General features: G+C 36.5%; 5 protein-coding genes across 5 annotated transcripts in view; 3 read left to right on the forward strand and 2 right to left on the reverse strand.

Moving 5' to 3' along the window:
• Positions 1 to 21,140, forward strand: part of LOC129806475 (GTPase-activating protein skywalker) — a 341,214-nt gene that overhangs the window by 165,428 nt on the left and 154,646 nt on the right. The window lies entirely within an intron of this gene.
• LOC129806502 (F-box/LRR-repeat protein 15-like) lies at positions 3,104 to 4,202 on the reverse strand. The gene is made up of 2 exons (XM_055855145.1): positions 3,450 to 4,202; positions 3,104 to 3,378 (listed from the first exon to the last, which is right to left on the reverse strand). Exons 1-2 carry the CDS (start codon positions 4,145 to 4,147, stop codon positions 3,225 to 3,227), a joined length of 852 nt encoding a protein of 283 aa, XP_055711120.1. The 5' UTR covers positions 4,148 to 4,202; the 3' UTR covers positions 3,104 to 3,224.
• LOC129806499 (uncharacterized) lies at positions 4,844 to 5,953 on the reverse strand. Its single transcript, XM_055855142.1, has 2 exons — positions 5,133 to 5,953; positions 4,844 to 5,071 (listed from the first exon to the last, which is right to left on the reverse strand). Exons 1-2 carry the CDS (start codon positions 5,846 to 5,848, stop codon positions 4,900 to 4,902), a joined length of 888 nt encoding a protein of 295 aa, XP_055711117.1. The 5' UTR covers positions 5,849 to 5,953; the 3' UTR covers positions 4,844 to 4,899.
• Positions 9,182 to 10,894, forward strand: LOC129806488 (la-related protein 7). Its single transcript, XM_055855124.1, has 2 exons — positions 9,182 to 9,437; positions 9,501 to 10,894. The coding sequence occupies exons 1-2, from the start codon at positions 9,287 to 9,289 to the stop codon at positions 10,781 to 10,783; spliced, it is 1,434 nt and encodes a 477-aa protein (XP_055711099.1). The 5' UTR covers positions 9,182 to 9,286; the 3' UTR covers positions 10,784 to 10,894.
• On the forward strand, positions 10,934 to 21,122 carry LOC129806472 (xenotropic and polytropic retrovirus receptor 1 homolog). The gene is made up of 3 exons (XM_055855099.1): positions 10,934 to 11,232; positions 15,040 to 16,990; positions 20,780 to 21,122. Exons 2-3 carry the CDS (start codon positions 15,084 to 15,086, stop codon positions 20,904 to 20,906), a joined length of 2,034 nt encoding a protein of 677 aa, XP_055711074.1. The 5' UTR covers positions 10,934 to 11,232; positions 15,040 to 15,083; the 3' UTR covers positions 20,907 to 21,122.

The following is a 21,140-nucleotide window of genomic DNA, read 5'->3' on the forward strand; positions in this document are numbered from 1 at the left end:
GTCTTCTCGGGGTTAACAGTTAATCCCGAGTTATTACCATTGTTCCATGATTCTAAAAGCCTGTTCCATCCTATTGTAAATAGTATGGTAGTCAATGCCTAGACTATTGCAATATCATCTGCGTATCCTATTGTATAAAATTTTTCATCATTTAGCGTCTCGAACAATTCGTTAACAACGAGGTTCCAAAAGAGTGGCGACAAGATACCACCTTAAGGGCGACCCCTCACTGAAGTCTCAAATATCTAAGATTGAGAACTGATTGTGTTGTTATTGAGGTATGCCTGCCTGAATGATATTTCTGAAGAAGAAAGATCTGGGCAAAGAACTAAACCATTAATTACACTGTGCAACAGCCAAAAATGGGATGGAAAATAATGAGTAGTTTCTTGTTCCTTGGTATGTCCTGAACATTTCTCCCGAAGAAACTTGTGGTCCATCACGTCAAGTTTCTGAGATATCCTAAGAAAAAGATCTTTAAGAAATTTTTCGAAATATTTGAAAAAAGTTATTTATAATCAATAACGGTACACCCTAGGATTTTGGTGTCAAAGGATAACTCAAGGATGTGTAGAGGAGGATTCAAGGACATTTTTCTGGAACATCGCATATCCCTATCCCTTCATTTTTTAGATTTGTTTCATAAACTCCTAAATATCCTCCAAATCCATGAAAAGGATTCGTGGGACGACTTGAATCCTTTACAAAAATAGTCTCCTGAATATCATAGGGTCGTAAAATATACCGTTATCCAGAAATTACGTATTTGAATGACTTATGAACCACAGAATTTTCTCTCAAAAAATCATTATTTTATTTCATATCTTAACAACATTCACTATAAGCTAATAAGACCTCGATATGGCATCGATCGGGCTCAAATTTTAATATGTTTTAGCTGGGCCTTAGATCTTTTGATCAATACCAAACTTAAGGTCCCCCGACCCACCTGACCCGAGCTATAAGGGTCCAAAAAAAATTCTTCAAATGGCCATAACTCCGGTTCTAATTGTCAGAATTTAAAAAGTGAGTGCGTTTTGAAAAGCTCTCGTGAAATGCCACTTCTCTTTCTAACATTGCAAGTTCATGAAACTACCGCTAGTGGCGCTATTATCAAAATGAAATTTTTCAATTTTCTAAATCAAATAACTCAAAAATTAGTTTGTGCATCGGGCCGAAATTTTAGTATGTTGTAGCCGCAGATTATGCCTATCAAACAAAAAAAATACTTAAGCCGATCGATAACCCCTGACCCGAGCTATAAGTGGTCAAAGTTCGAATATTTACCGGCTTATATCTCCGGTTCTAATTAACATTTTGACCTAAATTTTGGTGTTTTAGTTTCGTCTCGATGAGCACTTTCTGATGAAAGTTCAAAAAATCACCACAGGTGGCGCTGCGATACCGTCTAAATTCATCAACATTCAAACTCATTTTTTTTGTGTAAATTCCCTTGTGTAAGTTAATCAAATTTTAGAATGTTGTAGTCTAGTCTATGACGTTTCCAAAAAGTGGCGTGGGTTCGCTGTGGTTCCAATAGAACCGTAGATATGAGGGGTCGAAGTTCACGAAATTCAAAACATCATATCTTCTGTGCTTTTCGACCGAATTTGATGAGTAAGGGCGCACATTAAAGGTCTCACAAAAAGGACAAAATTCTGTTACCACCATTACACATAAAATTGGAGATTGTAAAGAATTTTATAAAATCCCTAAATCACGAGCAAGCGGCGTTCAAACGTTCGAGGGAAGTTTTTCCAAAACTCGGCATCGCAAAAATGGAAGAAGGTGTTTTCACGAATCCTGATATCCGAAAGTTGGGAAAGGATTCAATTTTCACAAATTCTTTGCTGCCAGATGAAAAAATTGCATGAAAATCGGTTAAAAATGTAATTTACAATTGTTTGGAAGGCACCAGGACAGAAATTGCCGAAAATCTTGTGCAAAAAAATAATTTCAGCATTTAAAAAAGTGGATATGAATATATCACTGAAAATCCACTTCCTGTATTGTCACTTTGATGTTTTTTAAGACAAAAATCAAAAGAATCAGATGAGCACGGAATAAAATACCATCAATTCGCTGCACCTTACGAAAAATGGTACAAAAGCAAGAATCTTGATTCTCTTTTGGGATGAATGTGCTGGATGGTGGATTACAAAGAAAATTAAACTTATGAGACATTAGAATTTATTTGTAGAAGATATGAAATAAAATAATGAACTTTTGAGAGAAAATTCTGTGGTTCATAAGTCATTCAAATACGTAATTTCTGGATAACGGTATATTTTACGACCCTATGATATTCAGGAGACTATTTTTGTAAAGGATTCAAGTCGTCCCACGAATCCTTTTCATAGATTTGGAGGATATTTAGGAGTTTATGAAACAAATCTAAAACATGAAGGGATAGGGATATGCGATGTTCCAGGAAAAATGTCCTTGAATCCTCCTCTACACATCCTTGAGTTATCCTTTGACACCAACATCCTAGGATGTACCGTTATTGATTATAAATAACTTTTTTCAAATATTTCGAAAAATTTCTTAAAGATCTTTTTCTTAGGATATCTCAGAAACTTGACGTGATGGACCACAAGTTTCTTCGGGAGAAATGTTCAGGACATACCAAGGAACAAGAAACTACTCATTATTTTCCATCCCAAGAAAAAAAGTTTCATTTTGTTGCACAGTGTTATTATTCCCTCCAGTCTTTTAATTTAGAGAGACTATCCTAACGAATATCTCATCCATAGATCCCAAAGACGCCCAACTAATCCTTATTGATACTCTCGACTCGAGGGTCTCAAGACTGAAAGACTCGCAATCACAGTTAATGAAAGTGCATTATTCCTGGATGAACTTTTATTCACTTTGTTTTCAATACCATGATGGGACTCGAAAATTTTCTTCCTACATTAGAGTTATCCGTGACTATGCACATTTTTAATGGCACACAAGCGATCGGTCGAGTAAAGTCAAGGAATTAACACAATTAAGAAAAAACTGCTCTTCTTATAGCATTGAACCGTCTTCAGAAAACGAAGTTGTAAGTAATCGCAAGATACATCCAATATCAAGAGTTAATCAGGACTTCCCTGAAGTGTGCTGTGCATCCCAGGATAATATGCAGAGACACCAGGGACAGATTTTTTGTTAAAGCTGTTCAGCAAAGAGAATTTGGCATAAAGAGAGAAATTTTGTCAGAGCTCTATCTACCGACTCTAATAGAATGTATCGTATCTGTGGGATGATAATATGTCCACTTTCTGTTCTATATCAATTTTCCTGCTTTTAAGGAACTCGATAGTGCCATCACAAAATTCATCTGGATTCAAAACGATGTGAGTGACTTTGGGGCAGCTTTTAGCAATTTTCCTGCAAAAAACCAAAAGTCTCCTTTGACTTTCCCAACTCTTCTAATAATGTGGATTAACTGAATTACTTACAAAACTGCCTCATCATCACTTCGATCTAGATCCAGAATGTCTAAGTACTCCAAGTCCTTACAATACTCTGCGATTGTGCCGAGAACAGGGGAATGCTCCTTGCAAAAATGTTTTTGCGACAAATGGATTATCCTTAAATGGATTTGCGTCTTGAAAAAGTCACAGAGAATTGCTTCAGAGAGACAATAGAGCGATAAACTAACATCCACAAGATGATTATTGTGCATATTCAGAGTCTGCAGAAAACCATCACAAACTGCTAAACCAGATAAATGCAAGGTATGGAGTTTCTTGCAATTTACAGCAAGTGGATGAAGACCACTGGAAGTTATCTTAAAACACAAGTGATGACTGAAGATCTCCAACTCTGTGTTGTTGTTCAGGAATTCAAGAAGTAGATCTTCCGTGAGCCAAGGCAAACCTATCAGATGAATCTCTCTGAGCATCCTACATTTCCGGGAAATCACCCGGAATGATGTCTCCCATTTATTATTCTGAGTACTATCTTCTTCAATACAGAGTCGCTTTCGCCGTGTAAGCATCTGATCTACCAAATCTCTGCACATCCTGGAGCAACATCGAAAATTGAACAGTTCTGGGATTTCAAGGTATTTCGACAAGTATTCCAAGAAGAAATCTTCCGGCAAATCGAGAATACTCTTAGGCTGAGTTATTGTGAAATATTCACTGTCCATCATTATTCAACAATCATTAAAATACTCGCAAATGGTCAGGAAACTTTCCACTTTGAGCACTTTTAAATGTTCAAAATGTAAATAGAAATCTAACCTCATATCGATTGGTAAATTCTCTGTTGCATATTCGCGCCTTTGACATAGACGACATCCTTTTAAAAATCAAAGAGTGATAGGATTAAAACTGGATCATTTCGGAGGAGTTTGGGTGATTTAGAGTTTATTGTACGAAAAGTGGAAGTACTTCTATGTTACTCACATTCAAGGTAAACAGTTAAGGTCCTGAAGAGCCTCCGATATTCCTTTAAAAAAAGTTATTAGGAATGATACACTTAGATCACTTAATTGGAGATCAGAAATCCTAAGGCACCAGAATAAAAGATTTGCATTTAGGGCTAAAATTCATGCGAGCAACCCATATGCCAGTAATAAACATGGAGTATTGGAGGCGAAAGCTAAGTTGAATGAGAAGGAAACAACTCATGCTCAGTAAATTTAGCTTAAATAGACTGCTCTTTAACTTTCTATTCAGATCATAATAAGCCCAAACCGCGTGCCTGACTCCTCTTCGTGGAGCTCATTTTTACGCTCCACGGGATATACCCAGGACTTCCAGAACCCTCGCCCAGACCAACAAAGCCGCTCCAAAAAGACATGCTTGAAGTCGCTTCATCATTACAATTTTTGTAAACACCGTAATTATTATTCAAATAATTTATTTTCTTTTATTTACAAAAAAAAAACAGTATTAACACTTAAAAAAAGTATCTCTTCGATTCGGTAGAGAACTTCATATACTCAACGTACGATAAATTTTCCGAATCTGTGTCAATTTTCTTCGATTTTAAGTACTCAATCGTATTATTGGAAAGTTTATCTAAATCCACAATAAGATTTGTGATTTTTGGGCAGTTTCTAGCGACATTCCTGCAAAAATAAAAATCTTCATTATCTCTCCTGGAAAATGTGAACCTATTGAATTACTCACAGAACTGCCTCATCATTCACCCAACCAGTATCGAGGATATCCAAGTATTCTAAGTCCTTGCAATAATTTGCTATCGTGTTTAGAATAAATGAATGCTTCTCCAACATATCCACATACACGAAATTGAACATGCAGATCTTTTTCAAATGATGCTGCATCTTGAAGAAATCCTGGAGGGTTTCTTCAGAGAGGGAATAAAGGGATAAACAAATATCCTCAAGATGATTATTGTGTATATTTAGAGTCTGCAGGAAACCATCGCAAACTCTTACATCAGCTATGTGGAGGGTATGGAGTTTCTTACATTTAACAGCAAGTGGATGAAGACCACGGGTAGTTATTTCAAAGCACCAGTGAAGGATAAGAACTTCCAATTCAGTATTGTTATTCAGAAGTTCAAGAAGTAGATCATCCGTGAGCCAGAACAAATTTATCAGATGAATCTCTCTGAGCATTTTGCATTTCTGAGCAATGACCCGGAAAGATATCTCTCTTCTGTCCTCTTTATTGTCATCTAGGATATTTTTTCTCTGAATATAGAGTCGTTTTCGCCTTCCAAGTATCTGATCTACCAAATCTCTGCACATCCTGGAGCAACATCGGAAATTGAACAGTTCTGGGATTTCAAGGTATTTCGACAAGTATTCCAAGAAGAAATGTTCCGGCAAATCAAGAATACTCTGTGGCTGAGTTATGGTGAAATATTCACTGTCCATTATTGTTCAACACTCCATCAAAATACTTGTAAATGGGTAGGATAAAATCTAAATTATTTTCTTGTTTCGTAAACATACTTCAAAAATGGTAAACAAAGACATAAACGTAACCTCACTTTGAATGGTGAATTTCTCTCGAGTTTTCCCACTTTTTTTCGAGATCACGTAGCATAAAACATAACCTTCAAAAATCAAACTGCGATTCTATGCAAATGCAACCGAATAATGAATATTGCTGAAATTTGCACAAATTGTTCTTTGTAGAAGGGTAAACAATGTATTTCCAAAGGATATTAGGTTTCCACTGGTAGAACGGGTACGAGGGCAAGGGGCGTCCAGATTTACTTTTAGCCATAGGCTTTACACTTGTGTACACGGTAAAAACTTTTGGACACTGACCAAAATATTGAAACAATTTTTTTGGAATCAATTTGTACCTATAGAAGTTATTTGTTTGTTCCATAGTTTTCTTTATCGTTTTAATACGGTGGAATGTCTTCAAATTTGAGTTGATTTAGTTTTATACAAATTTATTCCTAAAAGTTGTAATAGAATTTGTTTCACGCAGCTTTTTTGTTCCCACTGTCAGGAACCTATTGCTACATTTTTTTATAACAATATTATTCCTACATCTGTAACATATTTGTTCCAAAAATTTTCGGTTTCCGTGGACGACCTATTTGGAACAAATTCGTTACTAATATTGGGTATCTTTTTGTTTCTCCTAGAAGGTACAAATTTATTCCAAAATTTTTCAGTGTCCGTGGACGAGCTACGTTTTGAAACAAATTCGTTACTTTTATTGATTATCTTTTTGAGTCTCGTAAAATGAACAAGATTATGCCAAAAAATATAGTGTCCGTGGACGAGCTAATTTTTTACAGTTCCCGCTCTCTAATCCGGATCGCCGTAATCCGGAATCAGGACGAGTTATCGACGGTTACATTTAAAATAGTTATGAGGTCATGTATGCATGTGTGTTCAGCAATGTAAATGAATTATCCTGTGATGTTTTTTGTTTAATAAATGTTCAAGATGAACATGAATATCAACATATTTAATTTATAACTAAAATAGTTCTTAAATATCCTGTAAAGGAGATCATCATTTGTAAGCCCTTAAGACTCTAAGTCTCCTTCAAAACACTTTTAAAAAAGAGAATTTATCTGTAAAGCCTGTAAAGCAGTTATTTAAAATTCATTCTCATTTCTGATTAATTGCAGTCTCTAAGAAATGGCTAGGAAATCAGCTCAACAAGGACTTTAAGGACAAGACCGGTATCATTGCATTTTTTATATCCTTAATTAGTAGGACAAGGAGGTTCGTCCTTTAAGGACCATAAGGATTACTCAATATTTTCAATTTACTTTTGTCAATTGCTCAGGGCTAAACAGAAAATATTACTTCTTATTTAATCGTCAAAATTTTCATATTTCTAGAACGAATCCTGGGATGAGACTTATACTAGAATACTTCTAAAAACCTCAAATCCTAAGATTCATCCATAAAATTCAAATATTATGTATAAGTTTTCTAATATTGATGAAAAAAGTCGTATCATTTATGATATTATGTGAAAGGAAAACTGAAAAATTGCACATCTTTTAGGACAAAATTAACGCATTTAGGATATAAATTAAAGCCCTGGACCAACGGCAAATTATTTTTAAAGTCTTTAAAAATAGATTTGCTATATCAGAATTCAAAATAAATTAATAGTTAAAGAACTATTAAAGATAAAACTGAGCTGTTTTCTACCCAAAAATTAGGTCACCCGCAAAAGGTGAAAAACGACATGGAAAAAAAATCAAATCTGAAGTGGGAATATTAAAATTGTATAAAAGGTAGAAATTTTGTTAAAATAAATCAGAATGAAAAAGCCAGCTTCAAAAGAGATTTTTACTGCACGAATCAGCAGCAGCTAATAACAAATAAGTGCCAAATAATAAGCAGGGCTTAATTATTCTCCTGGACAGGCCTAAGATCGGCGGCACCATCCTGAGTGCCAACACACATCGGCCTCAGCTAAAACTTGTCTAACAAGCGGCAGGTGCAGAGAAGCTCTCGTAGAGCTGAATTAAATAGTTGACGAAAGAGGTGCACCACAGACAAGTCAGAGGGGCTAGAAACCCTTCAGATTCCCCGGAGAGGCAACATCCAAATTACCATCACTCAAGTGGCGTTAATCGATCTATACTTGACACTAGAGGACGTGCTTTCTGGACGCCAGGGGAACGACTTAGCCGGCAACTATTTAATTGCAGCCCCCTGAGCTACGCAAAAGAGCAAGGAGACTTTCTGAACGATTCGGAAAGGCTTCTTCCTCTAGGCTCAGGTCTGCTACAAGTCAGGGCTTGGACAATAAATGAAGTATAATAGCATTGAATTCTCTAATTATGTCTTTTTAAACTTCTTTAAAACTTTTATTCTAATTCTAGAAAAAAAAACCTTGTATTATATTTTCAAGACGTTGAACAAATTCAAAAAATTCATCCGGATTACGAAGCGGACATCTGTCATATTGTCTCCCAATCATCCGAAAAACGAAGCGGGCACTGTATGTGCCGAAATTTTTTACCGTGACTAGAAACCCTTCATGGACATAAATTTCTCTATCATGTAGAGGCCATAACAGAATGGACATCTTCAGTTTTATTGTCTAAATTAAATATTTTCCCTTTTTCGAGAAAGATCATTTACTTTCTGGGCTCCATGGAATCCTTTTATTAAAGGCAATATTTTTAATACAAATTTCTAAAAGGGTTCTTTTCTAAAAAGTCAAAACGCGAAAAAGTGTCCGAAACATTCCCGATTATCTCTACCAATCCAATCAATGTTTACTTTATATGGGGGGTCATAGAAGATCTGAAGTTGATATCTCTTACCGTTTGTGCTCCAATACTCCAATACAAAATATATATACTAAATTTTCAACACAACGAATTCAACAATTAAAAAATCAGCAAAAATTACTATGATAAACCACATTCAAATAATAATTACACTCAATGCACATAGGGGAAAGTGCCCATGCTTGATACAATTGGAAGCTTCGTAATGACTAAATTTTTCCTATGTTTCTCAATAAACGTGACTCCGCAATATATTTTAAAAACTGCCCATTTTCCCTAGTTTTTAAAATATGGTTGCAATGAGTCACATATATATTGTGAAACATAGAAAATTTAGTCATTACGAAGCTTCCAATGATATCAAGCATGGGCACTTTCCCCTATTCTGTGCTTTCCCGCCTTTTACGATCGTAACATAACCTCACTTTTAGAGTGGTGAATTTCTCCCTTTTTCTTTCTTGAATTTCGCAAATGTCAGCCAACAAAAATTTTGCTGCTCACACGAACTTTCAGTTTTGTTTACATCTGGAAAACGTTTTTGTTCTGTGAAGGAAATCCTTGAGGAAATCATTTTGCCAGGAGAAAGATGGAAGAGGAAAAAGGTAGTCCGGGAAAGCGTGTGAGATCCCGCAAGAAACTCATGTACAACAGCATCCGGAAACAGATGGAATTCTACTTCAGTGATGCCAATATCACCAAAGATCGATTCCTTGGACAATTGGTCATGGAAGATCCTTGTAAGTACTTCCTGTTTTTGGTTTTTTGTCTCTCTTCTGAGTATTTTTTTTTTGTTTTTGAAGATGTTCCAATTGAGGTGTTTCTGTCCTTCAATCGGATGAAGCAACTGACAGATTCTACAAAGGACATTGTGAAATCCCTGGCCAAATCCCAATTGCTGCAGTTGTCTGAGGATGAGAAGAAAGTTCGCCGGAAGACAAAAATCAACTGGAACATTGATTCAGACGGCTGTACGATTTATGTTGAAGGATTGCCGTCGAAAGCTGATCATGAATGGATGAAGAATGCCTTTAGCAGTTACGGGAATGTGGTTTATGTCTCCTTGCCGAAGTATTCAGGAAGTAAGAGAATTAAACAATTTGGTTTTGTTGAATTTGACTGTTCCGGGAGTGTGGAGAAGACATTGAAGGCATTTCAGAAGTTTGGAGGGGTTCTTAGTTCAGAAATGGATCCTGCTGGGCTCCAGAGTGTCGTGTCGTTTAACCTGGAGCAGAAGGAGAAGGCTGAGGGGGCTGAGGGAGAGGAAAAAGACGCTGCGGTGGAAGAAGAGGAACCTCCGAAGAAGAAATTGAAAGTGGAAGAGGGAGAGTCTGAGGAAAAGGCAGAAGCTGAAGAGATTGAGGGTGAAAATGCCCAGGAATCGGCACAGGAGGATGAAAAAGTCGATGAAGGAGGCAAGGAGGACAAGAAAACCCATCGTCGGAAGAGGCACAAGGCCAAGAAGAAGTCTTCCGGAGAAAGGGATTCAATCTTCGATCTGAAGATCATGACAAAGAAGGAATGGAAGAGATTGAGGAATAAATATTTGAATCTTCAGCGAGAAAAGTTCCGGGAGGCAAAGATTGCGCTGCAGGGTGAAGCTAATTGTCAGCGAAATGCCCAGAGATCGCCAACATTGACAATCTCTTCCAAGTCACCCGGAAGCATGAATTTCTACGGGGAATCGAAGCCAGTGGCAAATACGGGAATCTCCATGGAGAAAGGATTGATACTGGAGCTGAAACTGGCTGAGCCCCTTGTGGACGTAAAGGATTTCAAGGCAGAACTGCGGCAGTATGACTTTGTCAAGTACGTGGATGTCAAGGAGGGCACAATGGCAGCTTACGTGAGAGTAGACACTCCAGAGGCAGCCGAGGAACTCCAGAAACGCTACACAGATCCCGAGAGACAAGCTACAATCCTTTCCGGCGACGCTGAGGCTGCATATTGGCAGAAAATTGCCCAGGATCGCGATGCAAAGATCAAGAAAGTGATCAAGGTGGAAAAACCCAAAAGAGGCCGCGAGAAGATCAAGAAGAAAATCAATCAACACATTTTCTTCGGTCAGGATGACGACAAGGAATAAAAACAAAAAAAAGAAAAAACAGGGAAAAAGTTCACTTCCAGAGCATCTCTCTCTCCAAAACTGACTCTGTAAATACCTCAGCGCTGAATAAACTCCCAAGATAATGCCTAATTGCACTCAATATTTACCCACGACCAATTTGGTTAGTGATATCAGGGCCAAGAGAGAATCATGGTGGCGCATCCGATACTCTTCTGCCTGCTCTTGCCTCCCCCGAGAACATTTCTTTCAAACGGACCAGATAGGCAGCTATAAAAGCAATTGCTGCCACTTCTTCCACTCTCATTTGTTCAAAAGGTAGCAAAAAGTGCGGGTTTTCTCCCAAAGTCAGAAAGTGAATCAGAGCCGCAAGAGCAAAAAAAAATTGTGGTTAGGATTTCGGAGATTTTTGGTGGGAGATTCTCAGGAAGTCCCCAGAAACCGGTTTGTCCAACCAAGACACTTCCAAAGTACGTAAAAGTTATTGCCTTATCGTCGGATTAGGTGATTCAGTGTTGGTGAATTGGGTGAATAGGGAATTTTTCTCTCGCTTTGATTATCTCTGCCCCTAATCATCCTCAATAAAATCATCCATAAATCGTTTTATTGGCGAAATCGCATTTTTTTTGTCTCGTCGTCGTGATGCGCCGCCTGGCGGGTGGTCCCCAAATAAACGCATCCATCAGCTGATTTTTTTGTCACACGGCTCTGGCACAGATCACAGATATTGTAATTGACTGAATGGTTTAAAAATGAGATTAGGCTGAATTGTTTTACAGATTGTTGTTTAAAAAATGAGAAAATCGAGTCCCATTCAATACCATAGAGGCTTTATTTATTTATTTATTTAATCTGCTTATACTCGAGTCCTTTTTAAGTAATTATATTTTTGCGTTTATGCAGCCACCGCCGTCTTAGCATTGATGACCAACTTCCGTAGTGAAAACGGTGGAAAACTCCTTCACAGGTTGTATATGCCAATCATTCATAGGATATATAGTTATAATTCTTGATATATGACATAACAACATTCCCTAAACACCGTTATGCAAAATTTAATACCGGACCTCGAGGGATAAGTAGCGACTTAAAATTTAAGTAATTTTGTGTTGTTGCTACTGAGTTCAGTAGGGGAAAGTGTCCATGCTTGATACTGTAAAATGATTTTCAAGGTTTGTGATTATTTTCTGATTAACACAAAAACCGAAGCGATTCTTCCACTATGACAAAAAATGTCTCTTTTAATAGGTTCATAATCCCACCTCAAATAGTTCCTGAAAAACCTTAGATTTTCCTCAACAAGCATATGCTCAATAGATTTCTTCACAACAAATTACGTAGACACTGCAATGTAAAACATTATCGGCGCTGACTGTTTATGAGAAATCGTTTTCAATTAACACAAATTTTCTACTTAGCCACACAAATCGTTGGATATCAAACGGTATGAGTGTATCAATATCAATTTCATAATCCAGGGGATTTTATTTAGCCCTAAATGCATGGAAAAGTGAGATTCTATTTTATATGTACACAGAGCACCACCAAAACGGAACTCGCTGATTTCTGTGCTGACGCCGCCTTTCATAATCCGTTTTGGTATGTCCGACTTTCAGTAATGTCCTATCTTTAGCATATTGATTGTATTTCAAAATTCCTTATTCCTTTGGGATGAGTTTGCATTTGCGTATAAAAAAATAACTAGAAGAGTAGGAAATTGACTTAACCCATTCCTTACTATAGGATTACACATCATACGCCAATTGATTGGTTTTTTGGATGATTTATTATGGAGAATGGATTTTTAGTTACTTAGTCTTTCAATTATAGTGCCCGCTCTCTAATCTGGATCGGCGTAATCCGGACGAGTTATTGACGGTTACATTTAAAATAATTTTGAGGTTATGTATGCGCGTGTGTTCAGCAATGAAAATGAATTATCCTGTGATGTTTGTGTTTAATAAATGAAGTATAATAGCATAGAACTCTCTAATTATGTCTTTTTAATCTTCTTTAAAACTTTTATTCTAATTCTACAAAAAAAACTTGTATTATATTTTCGAGACGTTGAACAAATTAAAAAAAAAACATCCGGATTACGAAGCGGATATCTGTCATATTGTCTCCCAATCATCCGGATTACAAAACGGGCACTGTACTTGAAAAAATAGCCCGACAGAGATGGAAACACATTTTGTTGTGTTTTTTTCTCGTTTCACGGAAAGCTATGCAAAGTTTTTGCTGGAAATGCACAGAAAGTTTGACAAAGTGTCGATTTTGATAATATTTTCCTCCATTCTCTTTCCTCATTTGAATTCTGGTGGCTAATTTGATTTCTTTGATAGTTACTCTATCTAAATTGAGTTTGTAATGATAAATTTGAGTAGAATCTCTCAAATCGTAACTAGCCAACCGAATGGAAAACTAACCTAAGATTATTGATCTTTTTTATGGTATCTTTTTTTTATGAATTTAGGGGATATTTTCGTATAGGGCATAGTAAAGGGCTGGAAGAATAGGAAATACAGTAGACTCTCACTCAATCGGCTCTTTTTCAATCGGGCGACAAATTTTGTTGACAATTTTCACATTTAATTATGAAGCTAATTCACTCAAATTCCCAGTACAGTAGACTCTCGCTTATCCGCGTGGACTCTTTTTCCGGGTGACATAAAAAAATCCGTGAGGCAGTTGAATTTTCAAAATTTTGATGCCACATTGTTCCCGTTTTGGGATTTTTTTTGTTAAGCAAAATGAGCTCTATCTTCTGTAATTCTTACTCACTGTAACTTTTTTTGGACAGTACGCATGTTTAGAGAGACTGTCGGATTCAGTCAGGTCAGGATTCACTACATAAATTTTCAATGTAAACAAAAAAAAATCGTTGGATTTCAAACAAATTATTGCCCATCAAATCATTGCTCTACCTGCCGATTTTATTCGCAGGTTTTTTGAATTTTAACGGTATATTCTAGTACATTCAGAGAAAATCTGTAGATTTTCGGCAGAATTTCTGCGTAGAAAATCTGTAGATTTTCGGCAGAAATTCTGCCGAAAATTACAGATTCTCGGCAGAATTTTTCCCTAGAAAATCTGCATAACCTCCATTACTTCACAAAAATATTGTTGATTTATGAAGAAACTGTAGAAGTTATAAAGAAAATGGTATGCTCTGCTTAACAAATATTACCGAGTACACATTTTAAATAAGTAAAGAGTTGCGAGCAAAATTACTAATTTCTTAAAAATCGTCAATTGAATGATACAAAAACACGAAATTTAGGTTGACGTTCTGCTTAAAGTTTTCACTTCACTCTTCTCTTATAACACGGCGTTGCAGAATTCTTTATTTTATATAAACACTGTGAAATCACCAAGAATAACTCTATTGAATTTTGCAAACTTCAGTGAAAAATATTCCATCTTTTCTGACACAGCTGTCTGAAAAGTCTGGAATGTAGAAAAATCTGCAAAAAATCGGCAAAATATCTTCAAGAATTCGTCAGAGTATGCACCAGGATTCGTCAGAAAATCTGCAAAAATTTTTGACAAATTTTGTACCAAGCCCAAATAAAATTCGTGGGAATATCTACAGATTTCTCGGCAGATTTTCGGCAGAGGTGTAGATATTTTCTGCATAAAACTTAAAGATATCTGACGAAATTATTTTACGGGTGGGTATCACTCTCAAAATCCGTATGACATTTTGGTCCCACTCTCACGGATAAGCGAGAGTCTACTGTAGTTCTTCCTATTTTCTCGTGATTCTTTATAATTGAGCGCTTTTTGTGGAATTTACAAAGGCTTTGACGCTTAATTCTATCGCTAAACCGGATGACATTTTGCCTCATATTCCCGATTGAGAGAGAGTCTACTGTACATAGAATTCTTACCTTTGTGTGGTTAGCATGAGAATCACTGACTCTGCAAAGTCCCGAGCATTCACAACAAGTTTTCTGGCTCTCAGCTGTCAGTTCAACTCCGTCTTCCTTGTTTTTCTTTACGGAAATTTTTGTTGTCGTTTTTATCTTTTCTTTTGCGCCCCCTCTTTTCCCAATCTCCTGGCTCCGCAGCCACGCAAAAGTGATCCAAAAGGAACCAATGGTGCTCTGTGTGTGAAAGTTTTTTAGGTTAAGGAGCCCCAAATTGGAATATTTTTTGTTTTGTTTTACCTTTGTGTTGAGATTTGTGTGTGCCTGATAGACGGACTTCCGGACACCTTTCATGGTCATAAAACTGGTGTCTTTCTCTTTTGCCTGGGGCAGACAATTTTGCAGGCTGTGAGAATTTTGTTGGACACGCCTGTGCTCTGGGTGGCAGAATGAAGTTCGCCGAGCACTTGTCCGCCCACATAACTCCAGAATGGCGGAAGCAGTACATCAGCTACGAAGAGATGAAAGCTATGCTGTACACAGCACTGGAGGAAGCTCCATCGGCTGAGGCAGTGGAGGAGGATATCCGGAAGAGACACTATAGCAATTTTGAAGAGACTTTTTTTACGTACTGCGATCAGGAATTGAAGAAGATTAATACATTTTTTTCGGAGAAACTTGCTGAGTGTACGAGGAAATTTGCCGCGCTGTCGACGGAACTGAAGAGATGCCAGGAAGAGAGTCAGAAGGGGAAGTCAAAGCATAAGTCTTCCATGAATAAATACACAGATATTCCTTATAGGAAAGCCCAGGAATTGCGTCTGGCATTTAGTGAGTTCTATTTGAGTGTTATCTTGCTGCAGAATTTCTGTGAATTGAATCACACGGGCTTCCGGAAGATTCTCAAGAAGCACGATAAACTCCTGGCCACGGATCATGGGGCCAAGTGGAGGCAGGAACATGTGGAAACGTCACATTTTTACACGAATAAAGATATTGATAGGATTATCAGTGAGACGGAATCTCTGGTGACGCATGAACTGGAAGGTGGAGATCGTCAGAGAGCCATGAAACGCCTGAGAGTTCCGCCATTGGGGGAGCAACAGAGCCCATGGATAACATTCAAGGTCGGCCTGTTTTCTGGTGGATTCATTGTATTATTCATCACAGTTGTCCTTTCGGCCATTTTTCACGAATCTGCCGGAGATAATCTCAAAGTAGCCTTTAGGCTCTATCGTGGTCCTCTGCTTCTCATTGAATTCCTCTTCCTCATCGGCATAAATATCTACGGATGGCGTTCTTCAGGGGTAAATCATGTTCTAATCTTTGAACTCGATCCCCGGAATCATCTTTCTGAGCAGCATTTGATGGAATTAGCGGCAATTTTTGGCGTTGTCTGGACACTAAGTATGCTGAGTTTCCTGTACAGTTCCAGCCTGAGTATTCCAGCTTTTGTAAATCCCCTGGCACTCTCCCTGATAATGCTCATCTTCCTCTGCAATCCCTTCAAAATCTTCCGGCCCGAAGCGAGATTTTGGCTGTTGCGAAAAATTGGCCGAATGATAGCTGCACCCTTTTTTCACGTCGGTTTTGCCGATTTCTGGCTAGCCGATCAACTAAACTCCCTCGTGACTGCCCTTCTTGACTTCCAGTTCCTCATCTGCTTCTACATCACAAACGGAAATTGGCTGGAAGCCGGAGATGCAAGATACCATACCGAACGTGATTTTATCCTAAGACCAATTGTCAATTGCCTTCCGGCATGGTTTCGGTTTGCACAGTGCCTCAGACGATACCGGGACTCCCGTGAAGCCTTTCCCCATCTCGTGAATGCCGGCAAATACTCAACGACATTCCTCGTGGTCATTTTTGCCACACTCAAATCCTACCATGCCTCCGAGTACGACAGCACCTTTGAGAATCCCTATGTGATTCTCTGGCTCCTGAGTGCTGTCATCTCATCCGTCTATGCCTACCTGTGGGACATCAAAATGGATTGGGGTCTTTTTGACAAGAATGCCGCAGAGAATCGCTTTCTGCGCGAAGAAATTGTCTACTCCTCGACATCTTTCTACTATTTTGCCATAGTGGAGGATGCCCTACTGCGACTGTCCTGGCTGGGAGCCTTTGTGCTGTCAGAGGCAAAAATTGTGTCCGGAGAAGTGATGACATCGATCACGGCTCCTCTGGAGGTGTTTAGGCGCTTCGTCTGGAATTTCTTCCGACTGGAGAATGAACATCTGAACAACTGTGGCAAATTCAGAGCTGTCCGGGACATCTCCATTGCCCCCATTGACTCCTCCGATCAGACCACCATCCTGCGCATGATGGACGAGATTGACGGAGTTGTTAATAGGTAAGTTGAGATTTTTGTTTTAGGGACCATGGCCTACTCGGTCTACTTCCATTTAGATAAGTTTTTTGCACAATTAAAATGCAATGACTCTCTTTATCAAGTTTATTGGGTTGCTTCAAAAGTTCTTGCGCTTTTTTCATCTTCAGATATTTTAGAGAGGATACTAATTAATGACAATAAAATATTAAAACATAATAACTAACTAAATAATAACTGAAAAGTTGAAATTTAAAGGAAAAATATCAATTTAAAAAGTATAATTACGAAAATTCTAAATTTTTCGAGTGTTCGAAAAATATATTTTTCGAACATTATTTTTTTGGATTCGGGATTATTTAGTAAAAGCACATAAGAAAAATAAAAACACCCCTAGCAAATTAGAAGGAGAGGAGAGAACCAGAGAAAAGTAACTTTGTTCGAAATTCAGTTCGAAAAGTAGGGTAAGTGTGCCAAATTTCGGCATAGTTGCATATAAGCACCAAAGTTTGAAAGCAATATATTTTTAATTAAAGGGTTAAAGGAAAATATCAATTTGAAAAGTAATTACGAAAATTCAAAATTTTTCGGGTGTTCGAAAAATATATTTATCGAACATTTTTTGGATTCTGGATTATTTGGTTAAGAATCATAAGAAATAAAAACACCCCTAGCAAATTATAAGGAGAGAAGAGAGAACCAGAAAAGAGTTTGTTCGAAATTCAGTTCGAAAAGTAATTTCGAAAATTCCAAATTTCTAAAGTAATTCGACTAATAAATTTTAGAGCAGAAAAAGAATTAATTTAGTTTTTCATGATTTTATCCGACAGTCATAATTTTATACACACCTTAATACATAAATTCAAAATGACTGTTGAAATTTTTGTTAACCCATTCGTATCCATCGATTAATATATTAATCAAAAAATAGACGATTTTTTATCATTTCTGCGCAATTGATGTCCGAATTTCTGTGGGGAATGGATTTTTCGTTACTTTGGTCTTTCAGCTATACTTCGAAAAAATAATCCGACAGCGATGGAAATACATTTTGTTGTTTTTTTCTCGCTTCGCGGAAAGTCATGCAAAATTTTTGCTCAAAATGGCGGACGAAAAATACGACATCCCGTCGAATTTTTTAAAATTGATATCCATCCTCTTTCCTGATTTGAATTCTGATTGCTAATTCGTGTTCTTAGATAATTACTCTATCTAAATCAAAAGACTGTAATTATTTAATGTACAGAATTTAAATTCAGTGACCGTTAAGACGCGTGCTTGGCAAGGGCTCATCATCTATTAATCTGTAGAAAACTAATCCCAAAATATGAACATTCTATCTCAAGTATTTCTGGTACATTGACTGAACGGGTTAATTCACCATAACTGTCAAAATTTCAATCTAATGTCAGTAATTAGTCTAAATTCTGAGAATAAGAATGAAATAAATATCAAGAACCATTTATGATTTTCATATTCTGAAGATGAAAATGTCCTCTTGGTTTCCTATTTGGCAAAAAAATCGTAATCTGTCAAACATCATAACACAATTATTCTTAAAAATTAAATTAATTGTATTCTTAATCTTAAAAATGTATTTTTAGGCTTGTTTGTCAAAATTTGTGGTTAGAATAAAATTAATTTTTTGCTCTATCTTCAAAATTCTACTTTATATTCCCATGATCCTAGTATTTTGACAAATATATTTATGAATCAGACGATTTTCGAAATCTCTCATGAGTTCGAAACCTGATAATACCAAATCCAGCTTTTCTTTTCACATCACATTAATTCGAAAATACAATTAATTGATTTTTTATTGAAATCTCTTTACTTAAGGCGTCTACACATTGGGAGCAATTTTCGTCAAAAATTGCGTTTTTGACAGAAATTTGACGTTTCCCCCTACAACGTTGCAGGGAATTTCCTTCAAAAAAGCAATTTTTGACAAAAATTGCTCCCAATGTGTAGAGGCCATTAGTGATATTTTGCAAATACAGGCCGTCTTAGTTGATCTGTTTTATAAATTTTAATTGGCAGAAATCTCAAATATCTCACTTCTGATCCTTATGATATTGACGCATGACAATGCCACGGTTACAGAATCAGGTTTTCGAAAAATCTCTCCTGAGATTCGAACGAAATTTATCATAATATGACTTATTAGTCTGTCCTGCTGTCACCAGACCTAGAGGCCAAACGGTTAGAGATAGAGAATTAGAATCTTCGAGGCTTTCTCACATGAATTTACCATCATTGGAAAGATGGCCTATATATTTTCCATATCTTTTCTTTTCTCCTACAAAATCATATTATTTGGGATTATCGCCGAAGATACGTCGCACAATTTTTTTGCATTCTTGAATATGTTTTAAGGTTTTTTTCGAAACAGATATTTCCTCTTTCCGGGTCAACAATGTAATTTTGACGCAAATTCTCGCGAAAACTTTTATTGCAGATGCCTCGGATGCGAATTCCGGGCACCTCTTTGGGATTTCAAACGTATTACAAATGTTTCTGAAATTTTAAATTTCGAATTGTTGTTTTTCGAATATATAAGTATAAAATATTTCACGTGTACTTACTTTTATTAAAGTGAATTTCTCATCAGATTTGGGCAAATTCTAATAATTGGAGAGGTCTTGGAATACCTAAAACGTCCATCAATCGGTTTTACTGGTTCCATTACTCGAGTTCAAGCATTCCGCTGAGCCAGGACCGTTTTTTTTTTGTGTTTCTATCCTTAGTAATTAAAATACATTAGACTCTCGCTAATTCAGCTCTTTTAAGATCGGTCTACCTTTTAATTCGGACGGCAGTTAAATTCGAAAAAAGTTTGTTGTCATTTTTCAATTTTGATTATGATTATGAAATGAATCAAATAAGATCAAATTCGGCATGGTTTGTCTTAGTTTTGATGTGATTTTGCATTATTGAGAAGTTTTAATGCAATTCACAATAAATATGAGTATGTAAATTCAATATGTGTATGTAGATGAATAAAAAATCGTTAAATTTCAAAAAATTTGTTGCCCGAATTTCTTTCTAATTCGAGTGACATTTCGGTCCCAAATGCCCGAAATTGAGAGAAGTCTACTGTAAGTAGAATAAATTCACTCGTTGGTAATGCTGTACTTAGGATTTGGAATTTTTAATTTCGTTACAATCTTTGTGTTCAGTAATAACCTTCCCAATTTGATAGTTCTCACTGATGGTTCGGATTTATACTATACCAATCCGAAAGTATATCGCAGAGAATTTACATAAAAACCCGTTGGAAGTTCGAAAATTTAAACCGACTAAATGCACAAAAATGTGAATAAAGTTCAGGGAAAGGTCATTTATTTTATTGAAATTGAAACGCTTTACCATTCTGAAATTCCACAAAACTACATAAAAATTTACTTTTGGCAGGAAACATTTACACTACTGTTGTAATTGAAGTGTCAAGAATACCGAAAATTCGAAATAGAAAAACTTTGAAATTTCACTTTTAGACTTCCGGGCGATTTTCGAATAGATTTGGCTTGACTTTGTTTCTTCGAAAGCTGCTTTATTCATTGCAACTGAACAAGCCAAAATGGTTTTTGAGATTAATGCCAATAAAACTTCGAATTCCAAAAAAAGAATGGCTCTTGCGACGTTTGTGATTTCGAATTTCGAAAGGTCATTTTTAACTTCTGTAAAAATCCGGAAATATTCTTTTTTATGCATTTTTTTTATATTCCCATCAAATATTTTATATTAATTAAAAATTGTAATTAACCAAAAGTAATAATCATATTTTTCATTTATTTTTATTATTCTTTTGAGGTATGGCAAAATGAATCGACCAAAAGCGAGGAAATCGAAGGATCCAGAGAGAAAGTCTCTCCTGTCACCGTACAAAGGATCTCTGCAGGATCTGACAATAGATATGGGTGGGACGAAAAAGTTGTGAGACAGTGAATTCACAGGATGAAATCATCAAAAAAAAATTGTTACTTAAAACTATTGCCTCTGTTTTCTCTTTTCGTACACTCTGGCAGTATTTTACAGTGTGTGTTGTCTTTTTAATTTTTAGTTAGGAACTGTAAGATGAAAAGTCTTTGGAAGATCATTCCTCTTTTGTGAGAAAAAATATATATGTAATAAAAAAAGTAAATCGAATTAGTAATTTCGGATGAGTATTTGA

This window comes from Phlebotomus papatasi, chromosome 3 (assembly GCF_024763615.1).
Source record: "Phlebotomus papatasi isolate M1 chromosome 3, Ppap_2.1, whole genome shotgun sequence".
Taxonomy (NCBI): domain Eukaryota; kingdom Metazoa; phylum Arthropoda; class Insecta; order Diptera; family Psychodidae; genus Phlebotomus; species Phlebotomus papatasi.

Excerpts from the sequence above, each read along its gene's own strand:
- LOC129806502 (XM_055855145.1), bottom strand. The coding sequence starts at position 4,147 with ATGATGGACAGTGAATATTTCACAATAACTCAGCCTAAGAGTATTCTC. Across the intron at positions 3,379-3,449 it reads AGTGATGATGAGGCAGTTTT|GAAAATTGCTAAAAGCTGCC; the intron begins GTAAGTAATTCA and ends GGTTTTTTGCAG.
- LOC129806499 (XM_055855142.1), bottom strand. The coding sequence starts at position 5,848 with ATGGACAGTGAATATTTCACCATAACTCAGCCACAGAGTATTCTTGAT. Across the intron at positions 5,072-5,132 it reads GTGAATGATGAGGCAGTTCT|GAATGTCGCTAGAAACTGCC; the intron begins GTGAGTAATTCA and ends TTATTTTTGCAG.
- LOC129806488 (XM_055855124.1), top strand. The coding sequence starts at position 9,287 with ATGGAAGAGGAAAAAGGTAGTCCGGGAAAGCGTGTGAGATCCCGCAAG. Across the intron at positions 9,438-9,500 it reads ATTGGTCATGGAAGATCCTT|ATGTTCCAATTGAGGTGTTT; the intron begins GTAAGTACTTCC and ends TTGTTTTTGAAG.
- LOC129806472 (XM_055855099.1), top strand. The coding sequence starts at position 15,084 with ATGAAGTTCGCCGAGCACTTGTCCGCCCACATAACTCCAGAATGGCGG. Across the intron at positions 16,991-20,779 it reads ATTGACGGAGTTGTTAATAG|GTATGGCAAAATGAATCGAC; the intron begins GTAAGTTGAGAT and ends TATTCTTTTGAG.